Genomic DNA, 15,149 nt, shown 5'->3' with positions numbered 1-15,149 from the left:
CTTTTGCTTGCATAAAGCCCCTGTGACCCTGTGTTGATTTAGATTAAATACACAACAGATTCAAAACCTATTGACGAGGAAAGTGCAGATAGCAGCATGAAGGATGTTAGTTTAAGACGCAGCCCTCAGCCAGTTTGTCACACTGTACAGAAAACAACCATCACTGTATGAATCCTTCCTCACAGCTCTTCCTCTGTAGCTTTTATTGAAAAAACAAAGCAGACTGGAGACTTTCTTACTTTTCTGTGACACTTTCAAACCTCTCCAGGTGAAAGCATCCGTCGTGGTGCTCGGTAAACACAGACACATGTTGTGATCATAAACCCTCTCAGCTCTGTCTGTGAGCTGGCTTCTCTCCTGTATCGTGTAACGAATGGCTTTTTCTTGGTACATGGTTGAGCGCGCAGTCTGGTGCTGTGGGCAAAGCGCCGTGTTCTCATTTCAGCCTCTCTGGGGAGAGCCGCACCATCAGAGGGAAATGATTGAATCTCTTTCTCCGCTCCATTTTCACTCATTTCTCCTGGAGTGGATCAACCTGTGCCCCCAGCGCTGGATTATTATGTGTGTGCACGAATGTGTGCGTTGTATGCAGATGCCAACGTTGGCATGCTCGAACACCTACAGACTATAAGTAGCTCCATGTGAATCTGCTGTTGGTTTTTGCATCGCTGATCTATGGAGTGTCATATGAATCTGAATTTACATATCATTAAAGCCTGCTTTCCTCTGCTTGTGTTGACTTTCCAGACGCTGATATGCATTGAGGATGAGTGGAGTCGGTGAAAACTCATCTGACCCTGCGAGGGCAGAGTCACGAAAACGCAAAGAATGTTCAAACGAACTTCTGGGACCCAGGTAAGACCTGTACCTCTGGTGGAAAGACTAACACAGGGCCTGCATTTCATGTGGGATCTTTTCATTTTCTTACAGAGAATGCACAACAGATGTGTTGTACTGCCAATACTTACATGTTCATATAAAGCAGGGGTGGCCAACCAGTCAGAGACCAGGAGCCACAAAAATCACAGTGGTACTAGAAAGAATCACGTCACACACATAATCCTGCAAACACACTTCCTCTCACACATATATCTATTTATCTATGTATCTATAGATAGATAGATAGATAGATAGATAGATAGATAGATAGATAGATAGATAGATAGATAGATAGATAGATAGATAGATAGATAGATAGATGGATAGATAGATAGATGAGCTCATGAGAGGAGCACATGTAGAGAAGAGAAACTGAAACTGAAGTATCAATCTCTTTACCAAAGTATTAATCAACACAGATCCCAACTTTGGCACCAATATATCAATATTTTAGATTGATCGGCACACCGTTTCTCATAACTATATAGTGAATAGAAGAGCCACACTCTGAAAGGCAAAGAGCCACATGTGGCTTACGAGGCACAGGTTGGCCACCCCTGATATAAAGCATGAGTATATGATACACTGATATCTGTTTTCTTAAGATAAAGGCAGATATTTATATTTTATCTATAGCTTTAAAAGAAAGGTCTATCTTTCATTCAAAGCTCTTATGTTTTCTACCATATCAGTAAAATCTCTATCAGTATCTGTCTTGAAGTGCTGTATCTACCAAGCTTTTATCACAAAGCGCATCTACTCAGCAACTTTGCCCACTGCTTCGCAAATTGACCAGGTTACATATCCTCATCTTGTCCTACATCCTTGAAAACTTTAGATATTTGAAGTGAAATATCCAAGAACACAGTACATACAGTTGCATGAATGCAACTGAATGTCACTGCTAAACCTGGAGCCCAGTTGAAGCAATAAATCTGCATAATTCATCAGCAGATAAGCACTTAAGAATGAGGCTTTTCTTTATTGATGCTGTGCTCCATGTTGGGACAACAAAGAGGCTTAAAGATACGTTTCAACAAGCTTTACGGAGAATAATTGACCCCAGTGTCACCCCTCTCTTGACTCTCCTCCGTGCTGAGTTTTGCCATCACTTCTTCTCTGCCTGTAGTTACTATCTTCCTCGTTTTATATATTCAACCCAGTCTTCTCTCTTCCATCTATTTGAACGTCTTTATTGACTTTTCATTGTGCACATATTGTACAAACATCAAAACTGTGATGCCATATTGTACAATACATTAGTCTTTAAAAAAAATATTAAACAAACATAACACCTTCCTCCTACAACACACAAGTTTCTCTCCTAAAATCTATAGTTTACAAAAAAAGAATCTCTTTAGAATTTAATGCTCCCTTCCTTGGTGTAAAATATATATTCATATCAGTTGGTGATTGCTCTAAGACTGCAAAGGAAGCTCAGCTTCCCCAAAAAAGTGGTGATATGTTCTGCTGTGTGAACATTTCATTGATAAAATATACGCTAGAATTCCTTCATCTGCTGTCTGATAAATTATTATTATGTTAAAAAATTGTTAAACCAAATTAAATCATTTATCCATTTGTTTGAGTTTTAAGTATTGTGGGGTTAAGAATCTGGGTTATTATCCTATAGAAGCCCTTTTACATCTTCTCTTTTAATAAAATCATTAAACAGTTTCCAGATCTCTCATAAACTGTCAGTTTGTTTTTCAAGGTGTACATCATCCTCTCTGTTGATGCACACTGTGCCATATCTTTCATCCAGGCACTGACTGTAGGTGAATCAGTTTTCTCCTAGTTGAAGGCCAGGGCTTGTTTTGCCTGTAATGTAGCAAAATCAGTAAACTTGCATCTTTTAAATTAAGAACAGTTGGACACAAGTGTAACAGTATCATCTCAGAGTTGACTGTAATTTTCCTTCTCTCTCTCTTTCTCTTCCTCCTCATAGTCCGAAGCGGAGCAATGAGAAGCGCAACCGCGAGCACGAGAACAAATACATCGAGGAGCTCGCCGAGCTGATCTTTGCCAACTTCAACGACATCGACAACTTCAATGTCAAGCCTGACAAATGTGCAATCCTGAAGGAAACTGTGAAACAGATCAGACAAATAAAGGAGCAAGGTACTGCCTGTGAATCTTTTTGACACTTTTTATGTCTGTTGATGTAAAAGCCAAGGGGATCATTCCCACTGCAACAGGAAAAAGTAGGAAAATCCTGCTTTTCTTCCTCCTCCTTCTCTTAGGTTTTTATTAGTTGAAATGAAGAGGTGCAAGTGGTTTGCTTTTATAAAAGTGAATAAGGTGGTGCTCTATCATGAATATTTTAAGGAGGTTGTTGTGGTTTAAAGGCTCCAATATACCCACAAGTGCCACAGGTAGCCCTCTGTTGGCAGGAGCATCAGATACAACTGCATAAATATTACGGTGTGGGATCTGCTCCATACGCAGTAATTGATGCTGGTATTAAAGGGCAGCATCATTGATTTAATGTTCCCTCCATCACTTCATCATATAATGTGGAGGAACCAGAGCAGTTTCCTGTTGGCCGCCAATCTTCCCCACTTCTATCCTGAGCCAGAACATCAGGAAAATGGATCAGTGTGCTCCGTTGTTGCTTCCAGCTCCTCTTTTGTAGCAGTTAGTCGAAGTCTGTTTTTCCACTTTTTTCATGTTTGAATTACTCGACCAACACAAGTGGATTTCTTCCCTTCTTCCAGGTCCAAAAATAGCTTACAAACTTGTAAAAGGCAGAATTGTGAATAGGCTTGGACTTAAAGAAAAAAAAAGAAGGCAGGAGGAGCTGCTGAGTGAGCCGTTGACAAAGAGTGGCCCACTCGAGGTCCACATGAATCAGAGCGGCTGATGATGTCACAGCTGATGACTCACGGAGCTCAGTTATGTAATACTGAACAATGTGATGCAAAAATCTCACCAAAAAAACTTGAGCTGCCGCCTGTCCCTCCCTCTTCCTCTCTACTGTCTTCCTTCCCCTCTCCCCCCACCTACTCTTCCTTTTCCTCGCCCTCATTTATTTACGCTGGGCTGTAGTGACGTCCTGAGCCTGCCTCCGAAGGCGTCATTGTGTTTGTACAGCAACCACAGAGGGAAGGGCTAAACAGTGCTCGCTCCCCGGCTTTGTTCTCCAGACCTCGATAGCCAACACCTTTTTTGATTTTACTGACGTACGCGGCCGGTTCACCTCATCAGAGAGAACTTCAGCTGCTTGTGGTTTGTTTTGTCGCTCTTGTCGTGAAGCCACACATGCACAGAGAGATCGAAGTACAGGTTGCATCATTTTACTGCTGCTGTTTGTCATTTTCACTGCAGCTCTTCTGTCATCTCAAGGATATACGAGGCTGTTACTGGGGCACATTCTCTTTCTATATGCCTTTTATTGCTTTAAATCATTCTTGGTTTGTGGTGACATTTCTGATGTATGAAATTAAACTAATGCAACTTAATAATTCTCACTGATTGGTGTCCTCGCCGTGCAGAGAAGTGCAAAGCAGCGATGATTGCCTGTGAAAAAGTGGCCTCCCACCGAAAAGCTTTCAATTATCCTTGTTTGTTCCTCTCATGCTGTCTGCATACATTTCGCTAATTGAAATAGTTGTGTGCTCAGAACAGCTTTCTTTTTCTTTTCCAGCTTGTTGCATCTCCATAGACATATGTTGAGAAGTGATGTCTTTTATTATCACGCCGATAAATAAAGGCTCTCACTTCTTTACACTCTCAACTGCTCATTCCTGCCAACCCAGCAGAGAGAGGCCCTCGTTGGTGGAGGCTGTGAGTCGATAAATTTGAGTTCATTATAAGTAAAAACTCCTAAAGATACCACTTGAGATAGAGTTACAGATATGTAGCAGTTAAGACAAGACGCCGCCCGTCTGAATAAGCAGGTCTTCCCTCTAACTGTGGCCTCGCTCTGCAGACAGACTGTGAGTCAGTGAGGGCTGCTCTGACATTGAGTGATGGGTCTGCACCCAGGGCAGCTGTGCTGGTATACTGGGGCCCGCTGGGTCTGCAGAGGTCCTGCTGATGCGCACATCATTAATGCTGAAAGAGATGAATGTGCCTCTGTGAGGTGTTGCACGGGCCCACAGCATCGAGAGAGGGAACCTGAATTCAGCTCTCACACGTCTCCACCCAAAACAGTTTTAAAAATTAATAAAGGAAGGACGGGATTTTGTTTGCTTTTCACTACAACATTCTCTCACCATATGGTCAGCCCTCTTCTTGGCATGGTGCGACAGTTAAATGTGTCCCCCCAACAGCCCACTCATATTCCGCCTCTCATCATCATCTCCAAAAGTAGGGCAGCCTACGCGCTGAACATAAGGCTTCTCTGCATGGTTATTAACCCAATCATTCACATGGACAAATGAACAGCTCCACAGAGCAGGTACAGGAGCATACAGCACACTCTTACTTCCTCTCCAGAGTTGATCAGTCACCTCATTTTTACAGTGCCTGCCTCTTTGTTCAGCTGCAGATAGAAAGAGTGTGTGTTTTTTTCGCTTTCAAACCTATGAGGAATCTACTCTTTAATAAAGACCTTAAGTAGGTGTGTGTTTTACATGCTGTACTTTTTATATCCTTGCACGGAAATTCAATAAGACTACAAGCTCACGAGGAGGAGACCCCGCCAGCTAAGTTATGAGGAAGGCATCCGTATGAAAAGGGAGGCAACCCCCTGCTGTGGAGTGTCAATGTTAAAGAGATCCCAACATCAAATGTCATTTCCAGAAGAGGGTTATAGAAGCAGTGGTCATATTTTCTGACTCCTGTAACCATCATCCTCTCATTTTGTTACAAATTAATTACTCATGTTGTTATTTAACCCAGAAAAGTTAACGAAACATAAAAAGTAAAATCCAACAACAGTTTAGTAATCAGCAACAACTAACTTTACACAGCTCCACCATGAAGAAAAAACTTGCCTCTTTATCATGAGCCTGACTGGTTTACACACTTTTATTGTTTCTACAAAAGCCCCCTTTTTTTGCACATCACAATGCAATCCATCCAGTGGCTGCCACCAGCGTGGCAGCTGCATGCTCTGACACACTCAATTACAGCAACCTTTCACTGCGATCGCTGCTCACTGCTTGGGCTTGAGCCATTGCAACATGTTTTGACAAAGGGGACAAAATGCGTTTGCTTTGAAGCTGGGGAAGATGACTTGTTAAAAGTCTCGTCAACAGACAACCTCTTTTGAAGAATGTGGGCCGAGGAGAGGAAAACGATTTTTTTCTTGTTGACCTCATCGATGTGTGTTGTGTTTTCTTATTTTGTTCTCAGTCACAACAAATCACTTAATAACTACACTGCAAAAAACTGAAATCTTATCAAGTGTTTTTGTCTTTTTTTTTAAGTAAAAATCGTCTTATTATTATATTACAATCCAGAAAAATGCCTTGTTTCAAGTTATCAGAGTACAAAAATGAGGTTTGAATCACTTGTAACCAGTAAAAAAAATCTGCCAATGGAACAAGAAAAAATTGCTTGAAAATTTCCTTGAGACTAGAACAATGTCTTAATACAAGTAACTTTTCTCTTGTTCCATTGGCAGATTTTTTTTACTGGTTACGAGCAACTCAGACCCTAATTTTTGTCTTTATATAACTTTAAACAAGACATTTTTCTGGATTGATCATGTGAATTTGGCTCATATTGAGTCAAAAAAGGAATTTTCTACTGAAAATAAGACAAAAACACTTAATAAGATTTCAGTTTTTGCAGTGTAAGCTGTTCATCCAGCTTATTTTGGTAAGAATTGGAATTATCTTGAAGCTGTGTTTGTTTTTTTTGCCTTAAAACTTTTATCCTGACTTTCTCGCCAACAGAAAAAGCAGCAGCAGCAAACGAGGAGGAGGTACAGAAGGCTGATGTCTCATCAACAGGCCAAAGTGTGATTGATAAAGATGCCTTGGGACCAATGATGCTGGAGGTGGGTTTCCTCGCTCATTCAAAGTGTCATTCCAACCACACACTGAAGTACCCACACTGAACACTCATACCAACACCCACATACCATAAACTCCTCTCTTTAAATCCTGATGGCTATCTAATGAAGAGAGAATCCTCGGAGAACAATCACAAATGGGCCAGTGGTGTTAGTGTGTGAGAGTGTTGCTGTGTGGAGTCAAAGCTGCCAGCGTCTTGTATCTGCGCCGGATTGGCTGTAAATCACCGAGTGCAGCAATGGCCTCGTTGTCCTGCGGAGGGCCACTGAAGTGCTTACGTATAATGGGAAAGAAAGCAACAGCCTGGCGAATGAATCACTCCATTGAGCCTGTCCTCTCACTCACTCACTTCCTCCCTCCCTTTCTCTCCTTTCTTCTTCAGCTCTGTCTCTCCTTCCCTATCCTCTCTTCATTTGCCTCTAGATCTGTCCTGTCATGGAATATTTATAGCTCTCCTGGTCCAGCGTCACCGAATCGACATACTAACTCGAGGCTAAATATAGCTCAGCGCAGCCCACATGCTTTCCCATCTGTCAGCGGCCCCAAAACACAGCGACCGGCCATTCACACCCTGCTCCGCTCTGGCCACGTCCCCGTCCACAAGCCCCAGGGCTCATTACAGGATGTTCTGAGGAGAATGGCCGGCGGCAGGAAATGCCCCCACGTGCCCTGTGACCCCGTGCTCCTACGCTCTCTGCCACCCGCTGTCATGCAAGTGGAGGAAGACGGCGAAGGCCCTTGAACAAACAGTAGCATGCTGTTGTTTTAACCCCCTGGGAACAAATCTTGTTCTGTTGCATGATTGTGGTCAAGTCATTCAGATACAAGGTGGCGCGGCTGAGCAAGTTCAGAAAAGTTTTTAAAGTTGTACCAGGGGGTCACTTTTAAAATCTAAACTTAAACAGCTTATCATGTGAAGCTGGATATTATTGTGGAAATTATCTTAGACTGGCAAAAATATTGAGTAAGCCCTTAATGTTATAAATAGATTAGTATCATATTACAGTCGCAGGCTTTGTAATTAATTTATCACAATTATTGGAAAATGTCTGTAATATGAGACTTTGTGCACAACAGGCACACAAACTGTGTCACTCTGTTTCTGGATGGTTATTACTAACTTCCGCATTCTGCTTAAATCCTGAGGAAGTGTCTCCAAACTGACCCTTTTCAACTTGATCAGGCTACACATGCACACACACACACACACACACACACACACACACACACACACACACACACACACACACACACACACACACACACACACACACACACACACACATTCTGCTCCTCGCACACTCCTGTTTGTCTTTCTCCCTCAAATTTAGCTGGACAAGTTGACATGTTTGTTCTCACAGATTGATTTTTACACCACCAGATACTTTTTTTTCCCAGAATCTAAGGCAGATGTGATGACAGTTTGTCCTAAATAAAAAAGTATTTTAAAACAATTTAAAGGAATGTGGTGGCGAATGAGCCCAGAACTTTGTGCGAACTCTAAGAAAATTGCGAAAGGTAAATTATTTAATATGGTCATAGTTTCCTTTGATGTTTTCTTTCTAATCCGGTGTGACCCTACTACTCTGTTGTTGTAAAAGCAAGTGCCACTGAGACCTGTCTTTTTTAAAATCCGTCCTCTTCAGTTCATGTCCTCCTCAGTTTTCAGATGATACTCCATCAATAGCATCTATAGTACACTATAATTTCAATTGTTATTATTAACATATATATTTAACAGTTTTGCTAGGCTTATCTTATTTTATTTTATTTTATTTTATTTCATTTTTACTACTGCCATGGCCACTCGTGGTCATAGTGATGTGCTCTTGTTGTACTCATTTTATTTAATTTTTTTTTGTTTTCTTTTGGGTTGTGCTGATGTCTGTGTTTGTGTTTTGAATAAGAAAGAAATATGTTCTCACCTGGGTTGCATCATGTGCACCAGTGCGACCTGGATGAAATGTTAGCTGCACTCTAAAAAGTTTTAGTCGCATTTAGACCAAATTGGTTGCACATCTGGAGACTTCAGGTCCGGCTGCTCCAGCAAAACGTAAAGAAAGGAGAAAATAATTATAAGGGCTAGTGATGTTGATAGATTGGACCATTTCTAATCGATTCTTAACAAGAACTAGTTATTGATACCTATCCCTAGTTGTACCTTATCAATGTTGAGGTTAGATGTGATCATGTCTCCCACAGGAGAAATAGGGAGATGCACTTAGTTGATCTTGAATTGATGTTTTTCTCTCTTTGATTCATTAATACAAACTAATGTGTAAATTGGCAGTCAGAATATTTACCTTTACGAACTTAAATTTATAAAAAGCACCAAAAATATCACAAGTTTAGCTTAAAAAGTCTAAAATCACCAAATACAGAGGGAGCTGACCAGAGAGCCTACTCCACACTGTTACATTTCACTGCCTCCTGTTTATCTGTGTAGCCATTGGGCCTTTAAAGGTCATACATTAAGACAACAGGCCAGGTGTAAAAGAGCACATGAAATGTGGAGACTCAGGGTGTTTTTATTTGGAGTATATTAATTTCTTTCTGTCTTTCTTTAATCAGGGTGTTGTAAATTACTGTTGACTAACTGCATTACGCAAGATTGTCTGGAAGAAGGCAATAGTTGGCACCAAAGAAGTGTTTGCTCTCTTTCTGTTTGCCCTACTTGTCCAGTACACGGCCTTTCTTCACACAGGGGCCGACTTGCACAACCCATGCCGCATTTTGGAAACGCTCGACTTCATGCAGTGATAGATGAGATCTCCTTAAAGTCTATTTTCAGCTTGTTAATGCAGGCGAGGGGGAAACTTCTGCCCGCTGTGATCCTGTGTGCTCTGGGATGAAGGAGATAGCACCCCAAAAGTTTAGCCTGCAGGTTAATCATGATAAAAAAAAGAAGTTGCATCAGAGTATTGAAGATGTAGTCATGTGATTCGTAGTCTGGTGCGTATGGTTAGTTTTATGAGTAATAATGGGAACTGTCTAATTATTAAAGCAGAGGTAAGCAGCAGAAACATTGGCAGTTCTGTCTTATCTTGGCACTACATTTTACAGCCTTACAAGCAGCTATTTAAAAGTGCTGTGTGATTTGATGGCCTAATTGACACCATCTTGTGTGTAATGGCTGACCTGGGGCTGTGTTCTTTCAATTAAGTGCTCCTCCTCTTGCACATCCTCCATCTCTGTGGGCACATGCTTTTATCCTGATTCCTATCAGACACACTGATGTTGAGAGTCTGCAGCAGTGCTGGCTGTACCTGGCACTCACTGTACTAATCACTGCTCTTTAGATACCATACAGTTTTTAAACAGCTTGATGAAAGTTCTGCACATACCCATCAGCTCTTATTGTGATGTCCAAACAGATTTTTACCCTCCTGCTTTGCGTTTCTGTCATGGTCAGATCGTTTGTCTGTGGTAGAATTTAAAAGAACAGTAAAATATTTCTTCTTCTCTTCCCTCCAGGCCCTGGACGGCTTCTTCTTTGTGGTGAACATGGAGGGCAACATCGTCTTTGTGTCGGAGAACGTCACCCAGTACCTGCGCTACAACCAGGAGGAGCTGATGAACACCAGCGTGTACAGCGTGCTGCACGTCGGGGATCACGCAGAGTTTATCAAGAACCTGCTGCCCAAATCCCTCGGTTAGCATCCGGCTTTAGTTTTCCCTCAGCTTCTTTTTCCACCTGTCAGTTTCCGTCTCGCTGTGTCGCTTGCATTCCTCGTCTCTCTCTGTTTTCCAAACTCTGCGTGTATGTCCTCTGTGTTGCATCATTCCCACCTCTGCTCGTAACTCTCTCATTTACACGCCGGCCTCATCTCTTCTGTTTTACACATGCTGCTATCTTTTTTTCTTCATTGTGATAAAACTCTTCCAGATACCTGTTGTGGTATTGATGTGAGCTAAATTATATTATATTACTATTATTACTATAATATTTGTGAGTGATTCTATAATTAGGGGTACAATTCAGCTATACAAAAGGGTGAGAAAATATGTGCTTTTTGTTTCATATTCTGTTTGACAGCAAATGATACACCTTTAATGTATTTAAGTAATTAGTTGGCAAACTTTAACTCTAATGGATTCTTTAATATTTAATATACTTTTAAAAAAATGGAGCATAATTTTGTCTACTGTGTTAAAGACAAAAGTTGTGACTTTTTCTTCCACATAAATCCATATTATACTGAATTTGGAGTTATTCAACCTTTCTATACAAGACTACACTCCCTAGAAATGTCTGTCACCATTTATATCACAGTTTAGCCTAAATTTAAAAGAATTATGGCACAAAAATCACATGTGACACGGTTGAATTTTCCTCTATTTTTTGGCCCTTGTGCTAACTGCAGACCTTAAACATGGCACCACCTGACCTCAATCTCCTCGTATTTTAGTGCATTGTCTTCAGGTTGTTTTTTTTTAACATTTATAATAAGAACACCAGAAAATATTGTTAACACAGTTGACGAACAGTTAAAGCGCACCGTGTACAGACAATCATTTTGACGAAATACTGATAAGGAGGAGTTAAACATGGAACATTTTCCCGCCAAAAAGGATGTGACTTTAATTGATTTAAGTCATGTGACTTTGGAGCAAACCATTGCTGATTTAAAGGCTTTTTTTCAATGGGTAACACAGTTGACGCCTATTTTCCAGACACTCACAAAATGAATTACTCTATCCACATAAATTAATTTAAAAAAAAATTAAAAACAGTTTTTCATGTTTTTATGATTATTTTAAACAAATAATACTGAAATTAATATTCACAAACATGTATTATTGTCTTAATTTTAAGAGCAAACTTGACATTTGAGAAATCAGACAGCACAAAAACGGCAAATTCCAATACATGATGCATTTTTTGCTAAATAAGTGATGGAACCTGTTCACTTTCTAAAATAAAAGTGAAATATCACCCAAATGGCCCACTGTGAAACTGGTCATTGCTTGAAATTAATATTTAGTAAATTTGATAAATATATCCCATGGACATGAAATGTACCCCTAATCATAGAATCACTCGTACACTTTAAATGCGTCAGATAGAGGTTGTAAAGTGTGTCTTTGTCGTGCATACGCTGATAGAACAATGTGAGGGACCTATAGGTTCTTCATTTTCTCTTTTGCTGATGCTCAGCCAGACATTCTCCCTCTCGCGCCCTTCTCTCCTTCCTCCTCCCTTTTCAGCTAATTAACTTCCTTTTTTCGGCGTGCCTCCCCTGTCAGCAGCATCGCTCCCTTCCTATATTCTCATCTCATGCCCTTCCTTCCCCTTCTCTTCACTTTGTGTGTTATTCTCACTCTGGCCAACCTCCAGTTTTATCTCTTTCGCCTTTCCCTTTGTGATCCTCCCTGAAAAGCATTGTTTTTACCCCAGCATTGCTCATTTCATGACAACAGGCCATTTATCCTGGCGAGGCAGACGTTTGAGTTTTGCTTTCTTCTCCAGTTTTCTGCTTCCCTCTCTTTTTTATTCTTCCTCTCTATCTTCCTTGGGCGAAAGGTGATTGCAATATATGTCAGCGCATCCCATCAGGAGCTCTTTCTCTTAGTCCCCTCTTCCTCTTCCTTTTCCTCTTCCTTTCCCGGTGCTTCGGATTGAGGTCTGAGAGCCCGGCCATCTGGGTGGGGGAGCAGCGCCGAGCCGAGTACCCTGGAAACGATCAGTGGGCTGTGTCCCAGATACTGGGAGATTATCAATGCACCGAATGAGATCACAAACCAGATGGAGTGTGATGGGAGTTTGCAAGAGTTAAATGACTTGTGTGTGTATGTGTGTGTGTGTTTGCGACCGTACATCTCCTTGTTCTTTTTTTAGTGTGTTCAAGTGTGTGTGTTTGCTCGCACTTGTGTAAGTGTTGGAGAGCAGAAGAAGGATTGGCAGTGGTGTTTTAGAGGACATGCATATGGAGGCCTGGCTGTAATGCATGGCTGTGGATGGATGGCACAAGGCTCCGAGTTCCAACTGCTCATTACGACTGATCTCTACCCAGCAACTGCTCTCTCCTCTTTTACACTTCTCCTGCCTTCATTCTCTCTTTCTTGCTCTCATTATGTCTTTCACTTGCAGTGTGTTAGCCTCTCTTGGCTCCCTCTTCTCTTTCCTTGTTGTTCACTTTTGGCTGCAGTAAAAAAAACTATATCCAATAAAATTCCCCACACTGTAAATCTCTCCTTCTCGCTCTTTTTGCAGTAAACGGCGTCCCCTGGTCCAGCGAGGGTCCGAGGAGGAACAGCCACACATTCAACTGCCGAATGCTGGTCAACCCGCACAGCGAGAGCCAGGACGAGCAGCACGAGCATGAACCTCAGCCGCAGAAATACGAGACCATGCAGTGTTTCGCAGTGTCTGAGCCCAAGTCAATCAAGGAGGAAGGAGACGGTACGGAGGGGCAGAGGGACCAAACTGTGGGGGGAAAAAAAAGATACTTGATACCAAAGCCATAATCCTTCACAACAACCTTGGACAAAATTTAGTTTCTGGGTTTATTGAAACTCTCAGAATTAAATTTTCTCATTAACTCTCGACTAATTTTAGACACATTGCTGATTAGAAAACTTCTGATTGAGAGATGCCAGAAAATTAGAGGAATCCAAAGCAACTCCACAGGATAAGGATCTCTGAGCTTGTGAATGGAGACGTTCTGAAAAAACAAGTCATTAGTGGAACAATTTTCAAAACACTGCCCTCTTTATGAGAGCTGGCTCATGACAGACCAAAGGCAAACTTTTTATGAGTGAGGAATAAAAGACTTCTTTAAAGAGAATTAGCCTGAGTTTATCTTTGACACTAGACTGTCAGATGTGGGAAAAGAAAACCTCTGCTAAAGCAATATAACCAACCAAACCAGTAATCGAACCCCCAGGTATGAGAATGAATCATGGTGGGAATGAGTTTGTTTGTGTAGTGCCTTTTACCAACAAGAGTTAAAAAAAGAGTTTATAAAAAGCTCTGAAACAAGCAAAGCATACAATTAATTAATTAATTAATAAACTATTCACAGGGGTAGTGAGACAGAATAGTAAGAGTAGTAAAAATTAACTGAGACCAGGAGGAGAAGAGATGCAAGCACTGTAAAAATATCACAAAAGAAGGAATGAAAAAATGAGCGGCCCGTGAAAAAAAAAGGAACAAAGGAAAAAGCTCAAGCGCACACGTTGAAAGGAATATTTTAAAAAATACAAAAGCGATAGAAATTAAATGAAAAAAAGGCAAAAACAAGAGCAATAACAAAACAAAATAATTACATTTGAAAAAGAAAAAAACATACCATGAATTTTCTAGACTAAACAAAAAAAATCTGATAAACTTTATTTAAAGAAAAAAAGGCTAAATCAAAAAAAAAGTTAAATAAGGACAAAAATTAGAATTACAAAGGTAAAATGAAGAATGAATGTATAAGAAAAGAAAACTCAAAGTTCAACTCAAAAAAATCAAAAAACTCAAAATTCAAAGAAACTTAATGTAAAAAAAAGGACAATAAAATTGATTTAAAAAAAGATTAAAAAAAGAAGCTTGAAGAAAAAATCAAACAAGAAATTAAGATAATAAACTAAATTTAATGCTTAAATAATAACAATGCTTGAAAGAAATACAAGAAAAATAGGGAAAATATTTTACAAATTTCTCTTTAAAGACAACTTTGCAGAAAATTAGCAGGTGTCTTAAATTTCTACAAGGGCTGGCCAACCTGTGGCTCGCAAGCCGCATGTTGCTCTTTGATCCATTTATGAAAAAAAGCTCATATAGTCATGAGCAGAGATGTGCCAATCAATCAAAACTATATATAAATATATATATGCCAAAGTTGGGATCAGTTGGGATTGATACTTAAGTTTCAGTTTCTCTTCTCTAGTACGAATTTAAACACAGAAACACAGTAAATCTTTGAAAATTGGAAATGTATTGGTTTTCATTTTATGTCATTTTGTTGATGTGTGAGAGGAAGTGTGTTTGTAAGACCACGAGTGTGACGTGGCTCTCCGTAGTACCACGGTCATTTTTGTGGCTCTTGGTTCTCTGCCCGGTTGGCCACCCCTGGTCTAGTTTAATCATTAAAATAGTGAAAAGATATCTGATAGCAGAGCTAATACCTCATGTTACAGCTCAAAAACCTTAAAAAGAACAAAAAAATGGTAAATTAAATAAAATAATATATAAAAGGCTAAAATGATTTTTTCTGAACTTATCAGCAGAAAGGTAAACACAGCAGTTTACATTGAGACTTATTCAGAGTGCTTCGTCATTTCGAGTCTCATTGCCAACATTGTAAAAGTCCTTTA

At 40.3% G+C, this 15,149-nt stretch overlaps 1 protein-coding gene across 4 annotated transcripts in view; it reads left to right on the top strand.

The window, feature by feature from the left end:
• The window catches only part of ncoa2 (nuclear receptor coactivator 2), an 80,130-nt gene that overhangs the window by 37,646 nt on the left and 27,335 nt on the right, over positions 1-15,149 (top strand). For all 4 annotated transcript variants that reach the window (XM_074693060.1, XM_074693061.1, XM_074693058.1 and 1 more), the window contains exons 3-7: positions 748-855; positions 2,828-3,000; positions 6,726-6,829; positions 10,320-10,497; positions 13,060-13,248. In XM_074693060.1, the coding sequence (XP_074549161.1) occupies positions 767-855; positions 2,828-3,000; positions 6,726-6,829; positions 10,320-10,497; positions 13,060-13,248 (733 nt within the window). In that variant the 5' untranslated portion in view covers positions 748-766. The remainder of the gene's footprint in view (positions 1-747; positions 856-2,827; positions 3,001-6,725; positions 6,830-10,319; positions 10,498-13,059; positions 13,249-15,149) is intronic.

The sequence above is a fragment of the Halichoeres trimaculatus genome, unplaced genomic scaffold (assembly GCF_033239565.1).
Source record: "Halichoeres trimaculatus isolate MK-OKI-2021-1 unplaced genomic scaffold, fHalTri1.1 fHalTri1_scaffold_18, whole genome shotgun sequence".
Taxonomy (NCBI): domain Eukaryota; kingdom Metazoa; phylum Chordata; class Actinopteri; order Labriformes; family Labridae; genus Halichoeres; species Halichoeres trimaculatus.
The sequence above is the reverse complement of the archived record's forward strand: the minus strand, read 5'-3'. Positions and strand labels throughout refer to the sequence as shown.